Below are 19,829 nucleotides of genomic sequence, written 5' to 3'. Positions count from 1 at the left end.
CTAGAAATAAGCATCGATATAAATTGTTTGATAATGACTAAGACCCTAAAGTAGGGTACCACTAATTTCACATGATTTTCTAATATACAGTTTCAATTAACACAGACCCTCCATTTAACCACTGGCTACAACCTATATAATATTGACATCCACAAATGACAAACATAAAAAAGTTCAAGGTGTTGAATCATTAAGTTATTGGATATATGTATTTCAATATAAATACAACTCTAATATAAACATACACCCTCCATTTTAACCACTAGCTAAAAACTATAAGCTACTGGTATCTAAAAAAGGGAACCATGAAGAAGTTCAGGGTGTTAAATCATTATGTTAATTGAATATTTCTATTTCAATACAAACACAATTCTAACTTTGCCCATCAAAGGTAAATACACAAAAAATGGTATGTTGAACTAACATATCAATTTCATTCCCATATTTATTGACAGACAGAACATGAACTCTTAATATGATCATCCAAATGAACAGGAAAATCCTGAAGTAATTAGAAGCCTAAGTAAGGTGAAGATCTTCCTACAAATGTATAATTAGAGGTTGGCATATTTTTGCAGTTTTGAAGCATATTTTTAATTCAATATCTCTCTCCGACAGAGCACAAGCGATTCCGTATAAAATGTAAGACCCTTTTGTCTATTTAATCAAAGATGTTAGCTTTGTGCAACGACGATCTTGGCATTCTCATCCTGAGAAGAACTGCAGATTTCCGTTGAATCCCGATTGCAAATTGGGTTTTTGTGCGATGGCGGAGTATCTTACGGAGCAGGTCGGATATCTGGTGAAGAAGCTGTCGTTGCAACTCCATCGCAAGACCACGGAGATTGTCATGCTCCTCTTCAGCAACAAGGTTGAACCCTCATCGACCCCTTTTCCTGCCGTGGTAGATTATTGTGGAAATTGTTCTCTTTGTTTAGTTTGATCGTCTCCTTTTTGAAATTAACCGAAATCACTCTTTCATTAGGTTTTTTTCTACTTCCAATTCTTGTTGTCCGACGTTTTGATCGCTTTCTTTCAATTGGGTTTTCGTTCAGGGTGCTGGAACTCTTGGAGCTTTAGCTGGATTTGCAATCGCGATTATTTTCACTTGGAAGTTCTTGAGATCGCCTCCACCCAGCAGGCCCTCAATAAATCCCTCAAAACGATCAAATGCTGGATCTTCAAGCAGTGGGGTTAACGTTGCAAGAGAGTCATCGACGAACGCAGAGATTCATTCATCCCAGCTGAGCTTCTCGGAGAACCATACCACTGAATCTAATCGTCCTCTTGCTGAAGTGAGAACTATAATAACTGAATCACAGACTACTCTTTCTTCCTTCTCTAGGGTTTTCCATGGAATCTTGACCTAATTTCTGATTTAGGTGTTGAATTTTTCTGCAGCTCTCGCTTGGCCAGATCGTGAGAAGGAGATTAAACGGTGCAAGAAAGGTTGGATTCCTCTTTTTCTAGGGTTTGTGGATTTTGATCGTTGTTATTGTCATTCTTCAAAGACCAATGTTGGATGAAGATGACAAGATTTGGGGATGGTGATGGCCCGATGTTGTAGGATAAAGTTGACGATAATGAGATGTGGGGATGAAGATGACGATGACGAGATTTGGGTTAGATGACGATGACATGATGCGATTTGAGAATGGTAGTGGCGATGAAGAATTTGTCATCCATTGGTTGATGAAGAAATTATTTCATCGTCATTCCTCTAACCCAACATGGATGAAAATGACAAGATTCAGGGATGTTGATGAGGATGACAAGATTTTGGGATGACGATGCTGATGAAGGGATTCTGGAATGACCATGACAAGATTTTGGGATGACGATGCCGATGAAGGGATTTGGGAATGACCATGACTAGATTTTGGGATGACGATACCGATTAAGGGATTTGGGAATGACCATGACTAGATTTTGGGATGACGATACCGATTAAGGGATTTGGGAATGACCATTACTAGATTTTTGGATGACGATGCTTATGAAGGGATTTGGGAATGACCATGACAAGATTTTGGGATGACGATGCCGATGAAGGGATTTGGGAATGACCATGACTAGATTTTGGGATGACGATGCCGATGAAGGGATTTGGGAATGACCATGACTAGATTTTGGGATGACGATGCTGATGAAGGGATTTGGGAATGACCATGGCAAGATTTTGGGATGACGATGCGGATGAAGGGATTTGGGAGTGACCATGACAAGATTTTTGGATGATGATGCCGATGAAGGGATTCAGGAATGACCATAACAAGATTGAGAGATTATGATGATGAGACTTAGGGGTAAAGATGATGATGCCATATGGAGATGATGATTTTTGCCTCAGTCATCCTCAAATCCTCTCATCATCATCATTATCATCATCTGTCATATTCATCCTCAAATCCTGTCATCGTCATCATCATCTCATATCTCATAATCATCACCTTCATCATTAAATTTCGTCATCATTTTCTCTAAATAATATTATCGTCATCCCCAAATCTTGTCACCATCATTCTTCCGAAGCCCAAACATGGATGTGAATGACGAAGATTTGTGAATGATCATGATGATGAAACGAGATTTTGGTGATGGCGATGATGATGATGACAAGATTTGGAGATGACTGTGACTAGATTTAGAGTTGAAGAAGATGATGATGAGATATGGTGATGACAATGACAATGGTGGGAATTGAGGATGTCAATGATGATGATGAATTTGTAATAGTCTGCTAGCCCCAGTTTAGTGTCAACAATGATGATGATGAATTTGTTCTCATCAGCGTCATGTTCACTCATCCAGGGTAACCATGGATAGAGTTTGAGGCCAGAACAGGGCTCAAACATGTCGCCCATGACAAAAGATGGGATGGGATGTGACTAATGGGATGTGTCCCATGGCTTGAGAATATTATAATATTTGATTTATATTAACGGGTCCTACTCGTCTAAATCAAACCTTTTGGAGATGTGGCTTGTTTGTGAAGGTGACAAATGCTGGCATGAGGATGGCAAAATTGTCATTGCCTGCGAACCTTACTTTTCATTCTGCTTGCTTAGTTTCTTAAATGGCTAATAATAGAAAAAATATCAGCAAAGAACTAGCTACCAATGTAATAGGACCGACGCTTGCTAAGTTTCCAATGCTTTCACTTTAAAAACAGCGAAAATTACAAGAACAGTGCATTTTCTTGAAAGTAATTCTTCTCTTTCTTGGCTCAATATGTTATGTCATTTCATATTCTGCGTGCGCTCATTTCATATGTTGTCGAGAGAAGACAGATGGATAGAAATTCTCTAGGTATTAAGGAGCTCACTAGCCATATCAACTTAAATTTCATAATGTAAAGTCGAAAATTTGCTTTCTGGATAATTCCTGTGTTTTAACTTCTCAAAATCATTTTTTTCCATTAATTTCGTTTGAGCCACAATTTTTCTGATTGAGGGATAGTCTACTCATTTTCTTATTGGATCATTTTCCTAGCCTTAGTTTCTGTTCGAGGAACTTCTAAATGATGATCATATTGTGGAACTCAGGTCACTTGCCAGCTTCGTGGAGTGATTTTAGAGGAAACAACTCCAGAGGAGCTGAAGGTCTTTCAGTAATTTTCCTAATTATTAGTAATACGTGTTCTAGAACGTGGTAGATTTGGTTATATCTTGCAGATGTCTGCTACTGTGAGACATTCTTCCAAGGAGGTTTTATTGGAAATTGCACAGTCCTGTGACGTTTATCTTATGGAAACTGTGGACGATGATCATACCGAGGTGAATCTATTCATCCAATATCTTTTCCTGGACCAAATATTCCGTCTAGGTTGATTTATTTGTACATATTGTTTCTTTCTGTCGTGTGGGAAAATAAGGAAAAACAGAGAAAAAAGAATATGTCTGTCTCCTTAACACTCTCTTTCTCCTTCGCTCTATCCCACTATCAATAATAACTCATTTGCTATTTTTCCTCTACTTTTTTTTAAATTCTCTTCTCTCTTCCTCATTTCTTGCTCATTCCCTCTCGCATGAGTTGATTAATGATGAATTGACCTACGTGGATGATGAATTAATCATTATTTTTCATGATTTGTTTATTCTGACTTTGACTTTGGCTGCATCATTGACAGTAAAATAGTTGACCTAGACCTGGATTGTTACCCCCTAATTATCTATAATATTGGTTTTTTTTCTAATTAGATCGTCAATACCTTTGTTACCGCTACCGTTATTCTGTCTTCACAAGTCTATCTGACTTGAACCCAAGATCATGGTTAACATTATTGGGTCTCGTGGCAGGAAAGAGTTCTGGCAGCGTTGGAGATTGCTGGGTTGTTCGATTCTGGCCTCTTAAATAGAGAGAAAGTGAGTTAATGGTTCAGTGGAAAATTATGTAGTCTTACTTTAAATTTCTGGTTTTGGAATTAAGCAAGAAAAATAAATAATTTATAATATTCAGCTTTTCTCTGATTTCACTGTCATGGACAGAAATGAAGATACAATGGAGTAGAAGTCATATGAAACTATAGTCTGCAAAATCTTGAACAAACAACCGATAGTTTGATGTTTTGAGAATGTATGTGCATGTAGTTGGATTAAATTATAAATTTAATGGCTGCTGAAAAGAATATTATTCGACTGTTTAATACTCATATCCAATTTTCGCTTTCTACAATGCTCATCTATGCGGAGTCCATGATCTCGCTCTCCTCTTTCGTTCTCTCTCTAGGTTCTCTTTTGTGGGACAGAGAATGGAAGGGCCTCGTTTGTTCGACAACTGGAGCCTGACTGGCACATTGACACAAACACATCTGTTATCCAAGGCCTCTCGGTATCACTCAATCGTACATATACATTTATTTATATATATATATATCTCTAGATTGACCTAATATAGGTTGGTTTCTCTCACTTGTCGTCCATCTGCAGCGTTTCATCAGATTCCAGCTTCAAATTGGGCCAGAAGCTTCCAACATAATGGCCTCAAACATCTCCTCCTCTAGCTTGGAGCAATACTTCTCTCAAACCTGCTGAGACTCTCTCTCTCTCTCTCTCTCATTCTCTCTCACCCTTCATATATACGTATCTCTCTGTCTTTTTATCTCTCTCTAACCATTCATATATATGTACCCCTATGTCTGTCTCTCTCTCATTCTCTCGCCCTTCATATATATGTACCTATGTCTCTTTATCTCTCTCTCTCTCTCTCTCTGCAGTGAGAGAGTAACTCTGGACCCACTCTGCTGGATGTTGATAATAAACAGCCAAAATGTTTTGAAAAGGCCCATTCCAGACAGAAAGAGGTAGATTGTTCTCGACTTTTGTTCATAAACTTGACAGGGTCTGAACTAGTTTCCTTCTCTTTTGCGCTGACTGCATCTGAACTTTGGTTCAGCTAAGCCTCCTGTGCTAAGGTTGGGCGCTTTGTTTGGTTCAAAATTTTACTCTAGTGGGCTAATTATCAAACCACCCAACAGCCCTGCGTTGAGTGGCGGGCGGGCGTGTTGAATATTCGTTCCTCGGACCGCTCAGGCATTCGACAGTATAGAGTAGAGCTAGAGTGATGGCGACAGCGGTAGCGGTGGGGGGGCAACAGCCTGGTAGTAGGAATACATGTTCTAGGGTCTAGGAGAGTGCCAGGGAAGGGAGGGTGAGAGGTTGTAAGGATAATAGGGGGGGGTACTACTAATAATATTTGATCAAAATGTTCATTTAAAAATAATTGGCTCACTTCTCTCATTGAGGATAGGACAATCATAAACCTTGGGCAATTATGCATTTTTGCATGTTGCAGTTCAAAATTTTGAACCACACTTCGCACAAGGCCATGAGCATTTGTCCTGCCCACTGCCTGGGTCTTGGGGTTGAGCGACTGAACGGTTTTGATCAGTTATTTATAAAAAAGTTGGTAATCTTAACAAGGACTCGTGGGTTGATTGGCCACCATGTTCGTTCTGAGTGTTGAGGTCACGAGTTGATTAACCCATATTTAAGTTAATATATGTCGCTTTAAGTTAAAATAGGTCTCTTTGATTTACGCAACACTATTTATTAAAGTTGTCTTGCACATTACAGGGTATGTAAGGATTGAATCCATAGTGAGCAGGAAATGAGAGATTTAATTTTGCCTAAGATATATTTAAATCATTTTTTGATGTGTAATGTTAGTTTTGGTATTTTAGATTATTTTGTGTTTATTAAATTCCTTAAATGGAATAAAACTAGTAAAAAGTAATTCAGATAAACAAAATAAATATTCGTGTTTTTTAATAGATTCTACTAATGTTATAAGTTTTTATTAAAATTTTAGATAATTTTAGAGTAGGAAATCAACCCAAAAAAATTCAAATACCTTTGATTGGCAGTGTAAAATCGGATTCTGCCAGTGATTATGCTGACCAAGCTAGAATTTGTAGCCAGGAGGGTGTGGCGGAGCTGGAGGATGGGGTGGGTTGGACAAAAAATGTGGCAACTTTTGTTACATGAGGAATTTTTATCGAGGTTGGTGGTGTTGGAAAGATTGTCTTCTATGCTATTTACTAGATTTACCTAGAGTGAAAGGTTGTAAATCTTAAATAATAGACCCGAGATAGCACAGACCTTATTGTCACTTTACTCTTGGAGAAATTGATATTTTTTCTCCATAAATCTTATTCAAATTGAATTCTCTCCCATACAACATATAAAACAAAGAAATCTGATGCACTAGGGCACCAATATGTTGAAAGTCAAAATCCTTGATGACATACAAAGTAAGAGAGAATGAGACTACATATAAATTCCACAATTCTTGTAGGTTAGTTCCACAATTCTTGCCATCATTTGATCCAACTCTTAAACTGGCTAAAACAGGCTCCGATGATGGTCTTCTTGGATATTGGGCCCTTTTGTCAGGTATGGGTCATGGCTTGAGATCTCTCCCCTAGTCCAAGTTGTGGCGTAGGCTTCTTTCTTCCTCCTATTTGCATCCATAAATTATCGTCTAATTTTTTTAAGTTGTGAGAAAAATCCACAACCAGATATGAGAAAAATCCACTTGACTTGGAGTCCAGTGGTTCTAGTCTCAGAAATCAACAAGTCAAATAAATTTAGGACTTGAAAAAATAATTTAGGTTATTCTCATTTTAACCATAAATGGCGAATAATACATGGGAGAACATTAAAATAAGCAGCATAAATCAAGTACAAAACCATATTATAAATGATTTAATTACATGTCATCACAATTTCAAAAATGTATTTTTTTCATTAAATATAGTTATGTTTCCGATCATTAACAGGCTCTCAAGCGCAGGCACCATCGCCTAACTGTTTGAGTGGTGGGATTTTGATTACTGCCCCATAACCGGCCCACTGGGGAAAATTTGCCCTACTCCGGTTAGGCCTGTTGCAAATTTACTTCTTATGTACTTAATCTACCAATTATAAAATGTCATATTTTGCTCAACTAAAAACAAAACATGAATTCTCTATTTAAAAATCTCCAGTTGGGGTATATGTGATCAATCCAGTCTTATTGGACTTGTTAATAGTCTGAAAAACTTGAGTTGAATTACATACACATAAAAAAGGCAGAAGGAAAAAGGAATTCTTATTATATTTTAGTCCTTTTTCTTTGATTTTTTCTATAGGTCACCACATGCCCCAGATGTGGTCAACAGGCGGCTCTAAACCCGTGCACCAATTGTAATTTAACCCCACCACCATTCCGTGTAGGACCATATCTCCTTACGAAGGTGCCATGCTAATCTTCTCTGTATCGTTACAATTTCTCGTCCGACGTCCCTAGAAGGAACATCCGTCAAGCTAGGGACCTACCCTTAATCCTCACGGTACAAAACCAACCCGTATCACCAAACCCACTTAAAAAATAGATTAATTTTTAAATCAATGTCATGAATATAATAAATAAAAATGTGGAACCAAAGTATGACTTTGGGGCCAACCCCACAGTCACAATCTGGGGGCGAATGCCAGCAGGGATGCCACGTCAGCAGTTAGGTCAACCCCCACGGGCGTGAAGAAAATTCTCTTATTTTGGAGGGCTTTTCTGCAATTTGGCCTGTTCTTTCTCCCCCAATATAAACCCCGCCATTTCAATCTCCTCCTCCCCACCATCGCAGTGTTCGTTCTCGGCTGGTTTCGCGCGGCAGAAGAAGGCGAGCGATGGTTCGATCGGCCGGCGATGGAGAAGATCAAGGCGATCAGACCCATCAAGAAATCGAGCAAAAGATCAGATCTTTGCAGAAATCCGAGGAATTCTCCAGAGAAGAAGATTCCGATGAATCCGACTCCGGATCGCCGATTTCCTGGAGCGGAGACTCCGATTCGGCCACCCCGGAGATGATCCATCTCGAGGAAAAGCTCGTTCGGCCTTCGCCGCTTCTTCCCCAGCCCGAGAAGCCCCTCGGAATCACCGGCCAGAGCTTCCGCGCCGTCGATCGATCCCTTTCCGACGGTGGATCCGCCATTGGAAGGTATATCAAAGATAGAAGTAGCCTTATTTCTTCCGCTTTCGCTCGTCGGATCTCCTCCCTCAAGGAACCCGCCCCGGAATCCAAGATCCAGCTCTCCGGATTCAAGGTCACGGTCATGCCGAGGGACGATCTAGGGTTTGAATTTGAAGGGCGGATCAGCTTCTTCTCGCGGTCTGGATGCCGGGATTGCACTGCTGTAAGGGGATTCTTCCGGGAGAGAAGACTGCCCTTTGTGGAGATCAACGTCGACGTTTACCCTTCCAGAGAGAAGGAGCTCGTCGCCCGTGGCGGCTGCGCCGCCGTGCCGCAGATCTTCTTCAACGACGTGCTCGTCGGCGGCCTCGTCGCGCTCAATTCCCTTCGAAACAGCGGCGAGTTCGATCGGCGGCTCAGGGAATTGGCCGGCGGCCCTTGCCCCTCTGCCGCCCCCCGGCCGCCCGTCTATGGCTTTGATGATGATGATGATGATGATAAGGACCGGCCCGATGCCTTGATCGGAATTGTTCGGGTGCTCCGCCGCCGGCTTCCGATCCAGGATCGGCTCAGCAAGGTGAAGCTCGTCAAGAACTGCTTCTCTGGGTCTGATCTGGTGGAGACCATCATTGATCACCTCGATTGTGGTAGGAAAAGGGTAAGCAATTCAATTCAACCCTCCCCCCCTTCTCAATTTTCAATCTCAGAACGATTCCCAGCCTTCCTTCTTCTGCCCAGGGTTGTCCACATCATGAATTTAAAAGCTTGGGCCCCCTCTTACCCCACCATGGTTTAAATTTGCAATATATTTTGGATCATCCTCTCCCCTATGCCTTGAACTCTGGCAAATTCTTTAATGGCGTTGACCTTCTGTTCTTCCCTTGATGCCAGGCCGTGGAAATTGGGAGGGAGCTCTGCAGGAAACACTTCATTCATCACGTCTCCAGAGAGAAGGAATTCGAGGATGGCCCTCAGCTTTACAGGCTTCTGGAGCACGACCCAGCCATAGTCCGGTGTTTTAATTTCAGGAAATCGACTAAGGACAGTGAGCCAAAGCCTGCTCTCGTCGTCGGCCGCCGCCTCAACAAGCTCATGACAGCAATTCTCGAGTCGTACGCCTCCGACGACCGCCGCCACCTCGACTACGCACTAATCAGCGCCAGCGAAGAGTTCAGGAGGTGTGTATTCTGGCTCGTATTTCGCTTGCTTGAGCATGCTGAACTTTGGAGTTCACTTACACAATTACCTTGGCCAAGCAGACTACCAGTGCAAGAACCTCATGGGGGACCTCACTAATTGGGTTTGCAGGTCTGGTTAGGTCAGACCGGATGACCCAATGGGCCGACGAAACCTGACCTGGCCAAGAGGTCCAGTCGGGGGCTGGGTTGACCTTGCGTGGGGTCGGGGGCCCACTGGCCCGTGGGTTGACTAAACTGACCAATCAAAGAGGGGAAGTCAGGTCTAGGGCAGACTTTGGGTCGGGTTGACCATCCCGACCCAACCATAAAACCATGGTCTGAGAATCTCATCGGCCCTAAAAATCCATGGGTAGACTGTCGCACCCCAGACTGCAAGTTGACTTGGGGTCCGTTGACCTGGGTCTAGTCTGCTCAACCAACTCCTGGGTTGACTAAGTTGACCCGTTCTTAGAGAGCAAATGGATGTGAGGGTTGGCACAACCTTGGGTCAGGTCAACTTTGAGTCAGGTTGACCAGTTGTAGAGCAGTGCACGCTGAACACGCTTAACTTGGGAGTCGTTATGCGCCTTGCACAGATACGTGAACCTCGTGGAAGAGCTGCAGCGCGTCGACTTGCTTGCAGTGTCCGAAGACCAGCTGACGGCCTTGTTCTTGAACCTGTACAACGCGATGGTCATCCATGCCATCATCAAGATCGGGAGGCCGGAGAATGCCATCGAACGGCGGTCCTTCTTCGGGGACTTCTTCTACATCGTCAGCGGCCATCCCTTCTCCCTCGCCGCCATCAAGAACGGCATCCTCAGGGGCAACCGAAGGCAGCCCTACACCCTAGCCAAGCCCTTCGGCGCCGCCGACCAGCACCTCAAGGTTTGACTTTGACCGTTGACATTTTCTAGATGACTTAGTCCATTGACATCTTCTTGATTTCCAGCTGGCGGTTTCGAAGGTTGACCCGCTGGTCCATTTTGGGCTCTGCGAAGGGTCCCGGTCCGGCCCGGTGGTTAGATTCTTCTCCGGCGAGGCCACCGAGATGGAGTTGAGGAACGCCGCCAGGGAGTTCTTCCGTGGCAGCGACAGTCTCCACGTTGACCTGGAGAAGAGAACGGTCTATGTGAACAGGATCTTCAAGTGGTATGGTTGACTTTGTCTTTTAGTTGACTTTGAATTTGTCTGTTCCTTGGCTTTGAATTTGGTGCCTCACACGGGGTCAACAGGTACGACGCCGACTTCGGAGACGAGAAGGAGATGCTGACGTGGGTACTGACCTACTTGGATCCCACCAAGGCGGGGCTGCTGACTCATCTTCAAAGGGACGGCGGCCCGGTTCACATTGCTTATCAAGACTACGACTGGGCCTTGAATTCTTGAGAGAGAAAGGCCACGTCAGCCTCTCGAGATAGAGAGAGATTGGAAAGTCTCCCTTCTCACCAGCCTGGAGCTTGAGAAAGAGCGAGTCCAGGAGAGAGAAAGTGGAGGCGGTTTGTCATCACACACCATAAAAACTATTTGTATTACAAAAATGATTGATTGGGTATTTGTATTGAAATTATTCGGCACTAAAGTCCATGTAACTAAGTTCTTGGGAATAGTCTTGGAAGATAAATGTGTCCACCTGACCCACCTTTGAATGGCGCTGATGTTGACTTTAATAAATATTTTAATAGATAGCTAGAAAAGACAAGGCCACAGAAGACGCTGGCCACAAATGAATGAACCAAATCGTCTCATTTCTCTCTCAAAACTTTAATATATTAATCTCTCTTCACACGTACAAAGACATCTGTCTCTCTCTATCTCTCTATCTCACTATCTCTATCCAAATCTTTTTTTTTAATCAATCCTCTCTATCTCCCTCTCTTTACATATATAGAATATATATGTATCATTAACTCTACCCAAATATCTCTTTCTTTTTTATCACTGACCTCTCTCTCTACAATTATACATCATCATCTCAAGCAAATCTCTTTCTTTCGATCTCGTCTCTCTGTCTAAAAACATGCCTCATCATCTCTATCCAATCCTCTCTTTCTTTTCATCAACCCTATCTCTCTCTCTCTGGATATATCATTATCCGTACCCAGATATCTCTTTCTTTTGATCACTGATCTCTCTCTCTAGAAACATACCTCATCCTCTCCATCCAATCCTCTCTTTGTTTTGATCACTCCCATCTCTTTCCACATGTATCGTTATCTCTATCCAGATATCTCTTTCTTTTGATCATGTATCTCTCTAGACACATACCTTATCATATCTATCCAAATCTCTTTGTTTTAATACGCATCTCTCTCTACACGTATGTCTTATCATCTCTGTCAAAATCTCTCTTTCTTTTGATTACTCCTCTCTCTCTCTCTACGCATAAATAAATGTCACTATCTCTGTCCAATCTCTCTGTACACACATACCTCATCATCCCTATCCAAATCTAGCTTTCTTTTGATACACGATATTAATAAATACATGATATTATCACAATCCAAATATCTATTTATTTTGACTATTGACCTTTACATAAAGCTCTCACGTGTAAGGGTGGCCAATGTTTAATGAATTCAGCCCAGAGATTCGACACTCTCTTCTCTCTCTACACAAACATACCATCGTCTCTATCCAAAACACATTTTCTTTATCACTCCTCTCTCTTTAAAATCAAATATGCATAAAATCACACATTCTTTGTTCCCTTTTTTATACACACATAAATATAGATACATTTATGTATATGCCATCTTCCTTACAGACAACAAGGTGATAACTTATTTTTCTTTTTTATCGTATGATAGTTTTGAGTACATATATTTCAAACACTCTAATTAAAGTAAAATTAATACAGTTGATCATATCATTCTGATTTTTTTGTACCTTCATGTGATCATAGTTCCACTCCATTCAAGCTATAAAGCTTTTAATATTTACTTGTGTTTGTCAAAGTATTATGAAGGTTCATACTCCAATGGACTACTAAAACTGCATGTATATTATGGAAAGCACAATATTATTGTCATCAGACAACATAGATATCATGGAGATTTGATGTATGATGAGAAAACTCATCATCGGAGGGTCCACATATCTTGTGGATTTGACAACCCAAAATTAGTCAAAGGTTATGAAAGGTTGAGGTAGGATTAGAAAATCTTGGAATGATCAAACAAGTCTATTTCAGGGATAAAACAACCAATTCTTCACTATAAAATGTTTTTTCATATGTTCAGTTCATCTGAAGGCAATATAGGCATAGATAAGAGAATGCATAGGCTAATCACATTAGGACATGATGGTTGATGGAAATAATGGATGTAAGCATTTAAAATATGGAGAACTTTTGGATATTTTCTTGAATAAAATATTAAGAAAAAGATAAATACCTTGGTTTTGTCAAGCTCAACACCAAAAAATACTGATTGTGCGGGCGATTATGTGACCTGTAAGGCAGCTGCGAGTCTGGGCAATGGATTTGCAGTCCAAAATGTGTGGTACATTCAATTAGATGAAACATTTTGTACATGAGGAATTTGTAGTATGTTTTGATGATTTGTAAAGCTCAAGACCTTAGCAATCTTCGAGAAACCAGTAAAAAGGGCAATATGAGTAATCAAGAAGTGAAATCTGAATAACCTTATTGCTACTCCTAATAAAGGTAGATTGGTGCGTCCTCTTCAATTTCTTGATCATAGATCCTAAAATATTTCTTCCACATTGTTGGGGAACAAGAATAAATATTAAAAAAAATTGTTTCACTTGGCGAATCATTGTTAGAGCACAAATCACAAGATTCTATACAAAGAAGGGAAATGAGAAGTTGAAGTAGAGGAGCCCTAGTGTTCTAAGCCCTTGGACCTTGTTACTGGCAATTAGGGGACTGCTACATTTTAAATTTTAGTGTTGACCAAAATCTATGTGCTCTAATAGGAAAGTTCCAAATTGAAATTATAGAGTTAGTTCCACAAATCATGTCCCTTTTTGACATGGTCTCTGATAACACTCTAATTTGGTGCTTAATTCAAGTAATTAGCCCAATTCTATCCATTTAAAGAGTTTAAAATAGGGTTCTTATCATATATTTACATGTTAATTATTACTTCAAGTGAATTCTGATTTTATTATAACTTTTATGTTAATTTATGAATTTTATGAAATTTACATAGGATTGGAGTAACTCTATTTAAATGGAAATGACAGGTTTAAAAAATAAATTTACTGCTAATTAATGTGGGGATGAATTACTGAATTTTTTAGATTTTTCAAGAATTTTATTGAAATTTTTGGGAATTTATTCGAAGAAGAAATGAATGTTAAATAGAACAAGGATATAACTATAGAGAAAAAAATAGTTTAAATCAATTTCTGAAGGCGTACACACTTTTCTGAAATTTGTTTGCAAATATGCCCTTAAAACCACTCTGGATCGCGCATTGCAGGTGTAAAGATCCAATTAAATTAGTTGAGGGTTTTATCAAAATAATCTGGATTTTTCTATGTTTTTAGGAAGTATGGAGGAGAGAGAATGCAGAGGGACAGATGCATAAATACTTTAGGGCTGTGTCCATTTGTGCGCGTGAATTTAAGCATGGACTTTTGTGCAAAACTCAAAGAGATTTATTTTTCTGGCCACAAGGTCAAATCTTGATTGTCGAAAGAGAATCAAACGGTCTAAATGCTATCCACATATGCATCCTTTGAGGGCGGTAAGTGCACCGATCGTGCGATGCATAAAAAGCGCGCACACGAGAGGTGACGTGGTGACTTTTGGTTGGATGGCAGTAGTAAAAACGCACAGGTAAGTGCATTGTGAAAAATATTTCTTTTATTTTTCTCCTTCTTTTAATTTCAGGAAATGGGGTACGTGGCACGCCGATAGAGGATGCGCCGAAAATCTCGCCAGCCAACTGGGAAGTGACACGCGATTGCGTGTAATGAGAATTTTAAATTAAATAAATGAATATTGATCCAACAACTCTGATTGGTCAATATTTATTTGATAATAAATTTTGATCCTGAAGTCGGATTTTCTCATCTCGACCTCCTCTTTCTATCTGTATGGATCATTTGTCAAGACTACATCGATGAATAAAAATTAATTACTTATTGGAGGTAAAATGGTAGTTTGTATCTTTTAACCTAAGTATAAAAGCAGAAAATAGAGTTGAGGAGGTCATTCTAGAAGGGGCTCTTTCACCCCTTCAAGACAGAGAGGAGAACAAGCCTGGATCAACTATATTTGGTACTTTTTACTTCATTGTATTTGAATTTTAGTGTAATTTGGATTAAGTGTTTGTGAGATTTTTTATAATTCTTCTTGATCTTGGTCTGAATTTCTGAATCGCTTGGCTTGAGCGGAATCGATCTAGCTATTCCAATTGCAAATTAAGAACAAATAAATTATAATTTTTTTAATTTCTAGGAAGATTAGATTGTGTTTATGAGATAGTAAGTAATTTGAATACCCAATTCCCCAAAAACATACTAAAACCAAATCTCCTTCTTAACCCCTCTACTTGACTCCTTTGAAGTTATTTATTGGATCAAATAAGTCAATCTAGAGTTCCTTCTTCTATTCTTCCCATCTCCTCTACCCTCCTCTCCAATTCTTTATCTAATTAGGGTGATTTGATCTTCATTTAAGATTAAATTAATTCTAATGACGGTAAAATTATTCAAGTAGATCACGAATTAAATTCCTTACTAGCTTCCCGTGGACAATACCTATACTTATCACTATACATCTTAAGTTAGGGTTTTATAAATTTTATTTTTAAGCTAAAATTAACAACGACAAGGGATTTTAATTGGATAATTTACACCTTATTTTGGCTTATCCATATAGTTCAAGGATGCGGACGAGATGATTTTTTGTCCTGGGACAAAAAATCATCCTTTCCAAGGGTATGGACGAAATTCGGGTTGAAAATTCATTGCAGGGACCACCGGACAAGACAGTTTTCATCCCGTGGGACAAAAAAACCAACCGTCCGGAGGTCTTGGACGATGGATGGATGAATGTGGACAAAAAACTGTCGGATATGATGTAGCCACATGGCCTCGCTTTGACAATTTGCATCAAAGTCCCTGTATTTTTTCGCGTGTGCAAACTGACGCTGCTCAGAAATAATTGTACATATGTCCATTTGGATTCTCTCTCCTCCATATTTCCCTAAAAAACTTAGAAAAATCTATATTAATAGATTAAAATATCAAATTATCTTTTTTCCCGTCCAGGATGAGGGACGTGATGATTTTTTCCCTGGGCGGGACGAGAATTCGTCCCGGGAGAACTGGACAGGGCAAATTTGTCCTGTCCCGTCCATCTTCCACGTCCGGGAAGATCGGGACCTATACTTATCTCTCTCTCCAGAGAGTCAAATTGGGGTTTGCTTTTCCTCCTTGTATATTAGTCCTTCAAATTGGGGCTTGCACTCTCCCTCTCCTCTAGTTTTCATCCAAAAAAAATCAATTTGAGTTAGTCCTGAATTTAAAAATAGAACTTCAAGAAAATGTGATAATTAACTAAATCTACATAATGAATCGGGGTTAGTCTCAAAATTCATCAATAATTGCATACAATAAAATAAATCAGGAATTTGTGAAAATTTGGAGATTTATCTAATTTAAGCATAAACGATGCTTATTATCTGGGCATAACCAAAACAATTAATGAAATAAAATTTATTAGCACACTAATATTTATACTTATGTGATATTATCATATAAGTATTAAATTATTCCTAACTTACTTACCCTTAGGACTTTTTGAATTTCAAATTTTCAGGTAGAAAAAAGCATGCAATGGGATAGGCCACACTCATCACATGAGTGTGACTAAGTAGTATTCATCTATCTGGATATTTTGATGTATTTGTGAGTATCCTTTGAATATAATATTTAAGATGCATGCTTAAAGACTTAGTGATATGTGTTTGTGATCTCATCAAAATTCACAAGGTCGCGTCATATATTCATGGACTTCATCATAAGCATCACACATGTATTATAATGAATATTTTATTAATGAATATTTAAAGAGAGATAGAATATGTGATTGGCTTGTCAGCCGTATATATGTCAATCATACAATGCATAAGGACATACAAACCAAGAAAAACATCACATGAATCTAACCATGCAGATGCAGCTATTGAAGAATGATACCTCCAAGCCAATCACAGTAATTTTTTTTATGAAATCAAATATATTTTGGTATTACTTAGAGTGATTTAGGATTTTTTATGGGCTTATTTTAACTTTCCCATGTGTAGTTATCCTGTTACTTTCAATTATGGTTATTCATTGGCTGCAGAATATCTATGACCATGATCAATGATTGGGCCTTCAATAATTACGAAAAGGTACCATTATGACATTAAAAATATTGCTATCATAATGGTTAATCATTAGCTAATATTTAGTTATTTTTTGTTATGACAGGAGAGATGTTCCGATGAAAAAACAATTCCATTAAAATAATGACTAGTGTAATGTGGAAGAAGGGCACAAGTTAGAAATAAAAATAACCAATTAAAATTACAATGAATGTGATGTCAAAGCATCAATTAAGCAAGACACATGGTGCATTTTTATTTTCCAAAAGATAATAAACATGGATTGTGGTTCGTACACTTTTGAGATTCTGAGGACAGTTTATCCCAATGGACATAGGTTTCTTTAGGATGAGCTAACAGAATCTTCTTAAATGCAAAAATTGTCAGCTTCTTCATTGAACTTTAGGATGACCTGACAATAAATTGATAGTTCGGCTAACCACTTGGAGTCGTTATTTGGGTAAATCAATAAATTTTGTAAGCCTTGTGATGGAGGGAGCAGTCCCACTCCATTGAAGACAACGTCGTAGCCTACACCATCGTCATTGACAGCCGTCGGTTTGAGCCCATCCTGACCGGCACACCAAGGAAATGCAAAGACATGCCCATGCTCGTAATTTTCAACATGTTTCGGGCCATATCCACCCCTAAGGCCCTTCCTTTCGACCCCCTCTCTCTATTTTCGTCTGTTTTTTTTTCCTTATATTTTTGGGTTTTTAAGGGGGGCCCTATGTCTAATGGGCCCCCCTTGTTGAACTCGGTCAAGTCAAAGTCAAAGTCAAAGTTCGTGTGAGAGGAAGAAGAAGAAGAAAAAAAAGGAGGAAAAAAAAACAAGAGAGAGAGAGAGGGATGAGGGAGAGCTGACCGCAGCCGCCGGTCCTCCGCCAAACCTCCACCGTTTGCTGCGAGGTCGCCGATGCCGATGCCGATCCCCCTTGTCGCCACGGTCGCGGGCGCTCGCCGCCGTCCCTCGCCGATGCCGTCGCCCGTGTTCGCCGTCGACTTCGCCGCCACCGGCATCCCCCACCGCCATCGCTGCCGTCTGCACACACACGCGTTCGGGCCGTCGTTACCCGCCGTTACCCGCCGTCGGCTGCTGTGACCTCTGCTGCCAGACCACCGTGGACCACCGCCGTCGCGCCACTATCGCGCTGCCGCCACTCGCTGTCGCCACCCCAAGCCATGCCACTGTCGTCGCCGAACCCAAGCAGCGCTGCCGTCGCGCCCACACTCCAGAATACCATCATCGTCATCGTCGCGCGCCGCTACTGCCGTGTCATGTCTTGATTCGCTGCCACTGGTGCCAAGCTGCACCACCGCCAAACCACGCTGCCGCCGCTGTCAACATTGCGCCACACGCTGCTGCCGTCGCGCCTGCGCACCAGAACACCACCGCCTTGTTCGCCCTGGCCTGCACCCATAAGTATAGCGACATTTCAACGTCAGGACTCCAGAGGTATGTCATTCCCTTCGCTCGCCAGTTAATTTATCTTTTGTCATATGCTTTCCAACTACACTCTGCCACATCGGGTTAGTTTAGGTGAGAGGTACTTTCTAGAAGACTATGAATCAAGTGTCTTTCTTGATAAGGGTTGAGCCAGTCCGTTACGTGCGAGCGGCGATGGAAATATTCCGTTCGGCGTCCTAGTCACCGTCGTTGCTCCGACGAGGGTCAGAAGGTCACCGTCACCGCCACCGGTCACCCACCCCGGAGCTCGGAACTCGGCGAATCCCCATGAGTCGGGGCCCGCACGTACATCTGCCTAGGTCAGACATCATCATGTAGTTACATATTAGGGATTGAATGCATTTTTATATATTGTTGGAGGAGTGGAATTATGTAAAAATTAGAAATACAATGACATGAGGAGGAGGATAAGTAAAGATGATTATATGTAATAACTAGTAAATGAATAGAATAAGTGACTTTGGTGAATGAAGATGAAGTAAAAAATAGAGATGAATGGCGTGTATGGGTGTGATGGATGTGACGTATGTGGATGGGTAGACGTGAATCGATGGATGATAATAGGTGGATGATGTTGATAATAAGACAATGTAATAATCACAAGATTCCTCACTATAGATCCTTATATTATTCCATAGAGCCTCTCTAATTCTCTTTTGATTTCTAACTCTAGTCGATGATGAGCACCAACAAAACTTGATGAATCTTAAAAATAAGTTTCTTACACTCATCCCACTAAAGTATGAGAAATTCCATGATGATTGTGACATGAACCTAGGGGTCTAAAGTTAAATTATTCTTATGAATGGTTTTTGAAGATTCAACTGGATGGAGGGATAAAGGAGAGAGAGAAGAGAAAATGCTATTCTCAAAATTTCAGCACAATACTCAGTCTAGATTATTAGGTTATTACAATTTGAAGTTGAATCATTCTTATTCATCTGATTTTCTCTTTAGTCCTTGATACATGTGGCAAATTGTTAGTGGCAAGGAAATTTTGGAAACTCAAAAAAATTCATAAAACCCATTAAATAATTCTGAAAATAATTTTTAACTCTTAAAATCTTAGAGATATGTCCAAAATTATGATAATATATATTTTTCTAATAAAAATATTTTTTCAGGAACTTACTATCATAAAATTCTATATATATATTTTATTTAGAAACTTATTTTATGTATGTATTTAATGTCAAACGTTCATAAAATATAAATCCTAAATTTATTTTAGCCTTTATAACACATATAGAGTCATTTTAATGCAGATATATGGAATACTCATGGTATTAATCTAACATTTAGAATGTTCTCACGTGGTATGCTAGCGATCTTACCCAAGGAGGAATGAAGATAAAAGAAAACAGATGGCTGAGAGGGGTTCAAATAAA

At 40.1% G+C, this 19,829-nt stretch overlaps 2 protein-coding genes and 1 non-coding gene across 3 annotated transcripts; 2 read left to right on the top strand and 1 right to left on the bottom strand.

Moving 5' to 3' along the window:
• The first annotated feature begins 661 nt into the window (after window positions 1–661).
• Window positions 662–5,317, top strand: LOC144714985 (peroxisome biogenesis protein 22-like). The gene is made up of 8 exons (XM_078589818.1): window positions 662–871; window positions 1,056–1,295; window positions 1,402–1,449; window positions 3,546–3,602; window positions 3,675–3,776; window positions 4,299–4,364; window positions 4,729–4,830; window positions 4,929–5,317. The coding sequence occupies exons 1-8, from the start codon at window positions 767–769 to the stop codon at window positions 5,031–5,033; spliced, it is 825 nt and encodes a 274-aa protein (XP_078445944.1). The 5' UTR covers window positions 662–766; the 3' UTR covers window positions 5,034–5,317.
• A 2,374-nt stretch (window positions 5,318–7,691) lies between these two features.
• On the bottom strand, window positions 7,692–7,795 carry LOC144715373 (U6 spliceosomal RNA). The gene has a single exon (XR_013584602.1). It is a non-coding gene; the product is annotated as a U6 spliceosomal RNA (small nuclear RNA).
• A 305-nt stretch (window positions 7,796–8,100) lies between these two features.
• LOC144714886 (glutaredoxin-like protein) lies at window positions 8,101–11,277 on the top strand. Its single transcript, XM_078589691.1, has 5 exons — window positions 8,101–9,107; window positions 9,341–9,627; window positions 10,224–10,515; window positions 10,580–10,779; window positions 10,863–11,277. The coding sequence occupies exons 1-5, from the start codon at window positions 8,166–8,168 to the stop codon at window positions 11,014–11,016; spliced, it is 1,875 nt and encodes a 624-aa protein (XP_078445817.1). The 5' UTR covers window positions 8,101–8,165; the 3' UTR covers window positions 11,017–11,277.
• Window positions 11,278–19,829: the final 8,552 nt, after the last annotated feature.

The sequence above is a fragment of the Wolffia australiana genome, chromosome 18 (assembly GCF_029677425.1).
Source record: "Wolffia australiana isolate 7733 chromosome 18, ASM2967742v1".
In the NCBI taxonomy this organism is placed as follows: Eukaryota; Viridiplantae; Streptophyta; class Magnoliopsida; order Alismatales; family Araceae; genus Wolffia; species Wolffia australiana.
Note: the sequence above shows the minus strand (reverse complement) of the source record. Positions and strands in the feature narration are given on the sequence as shown.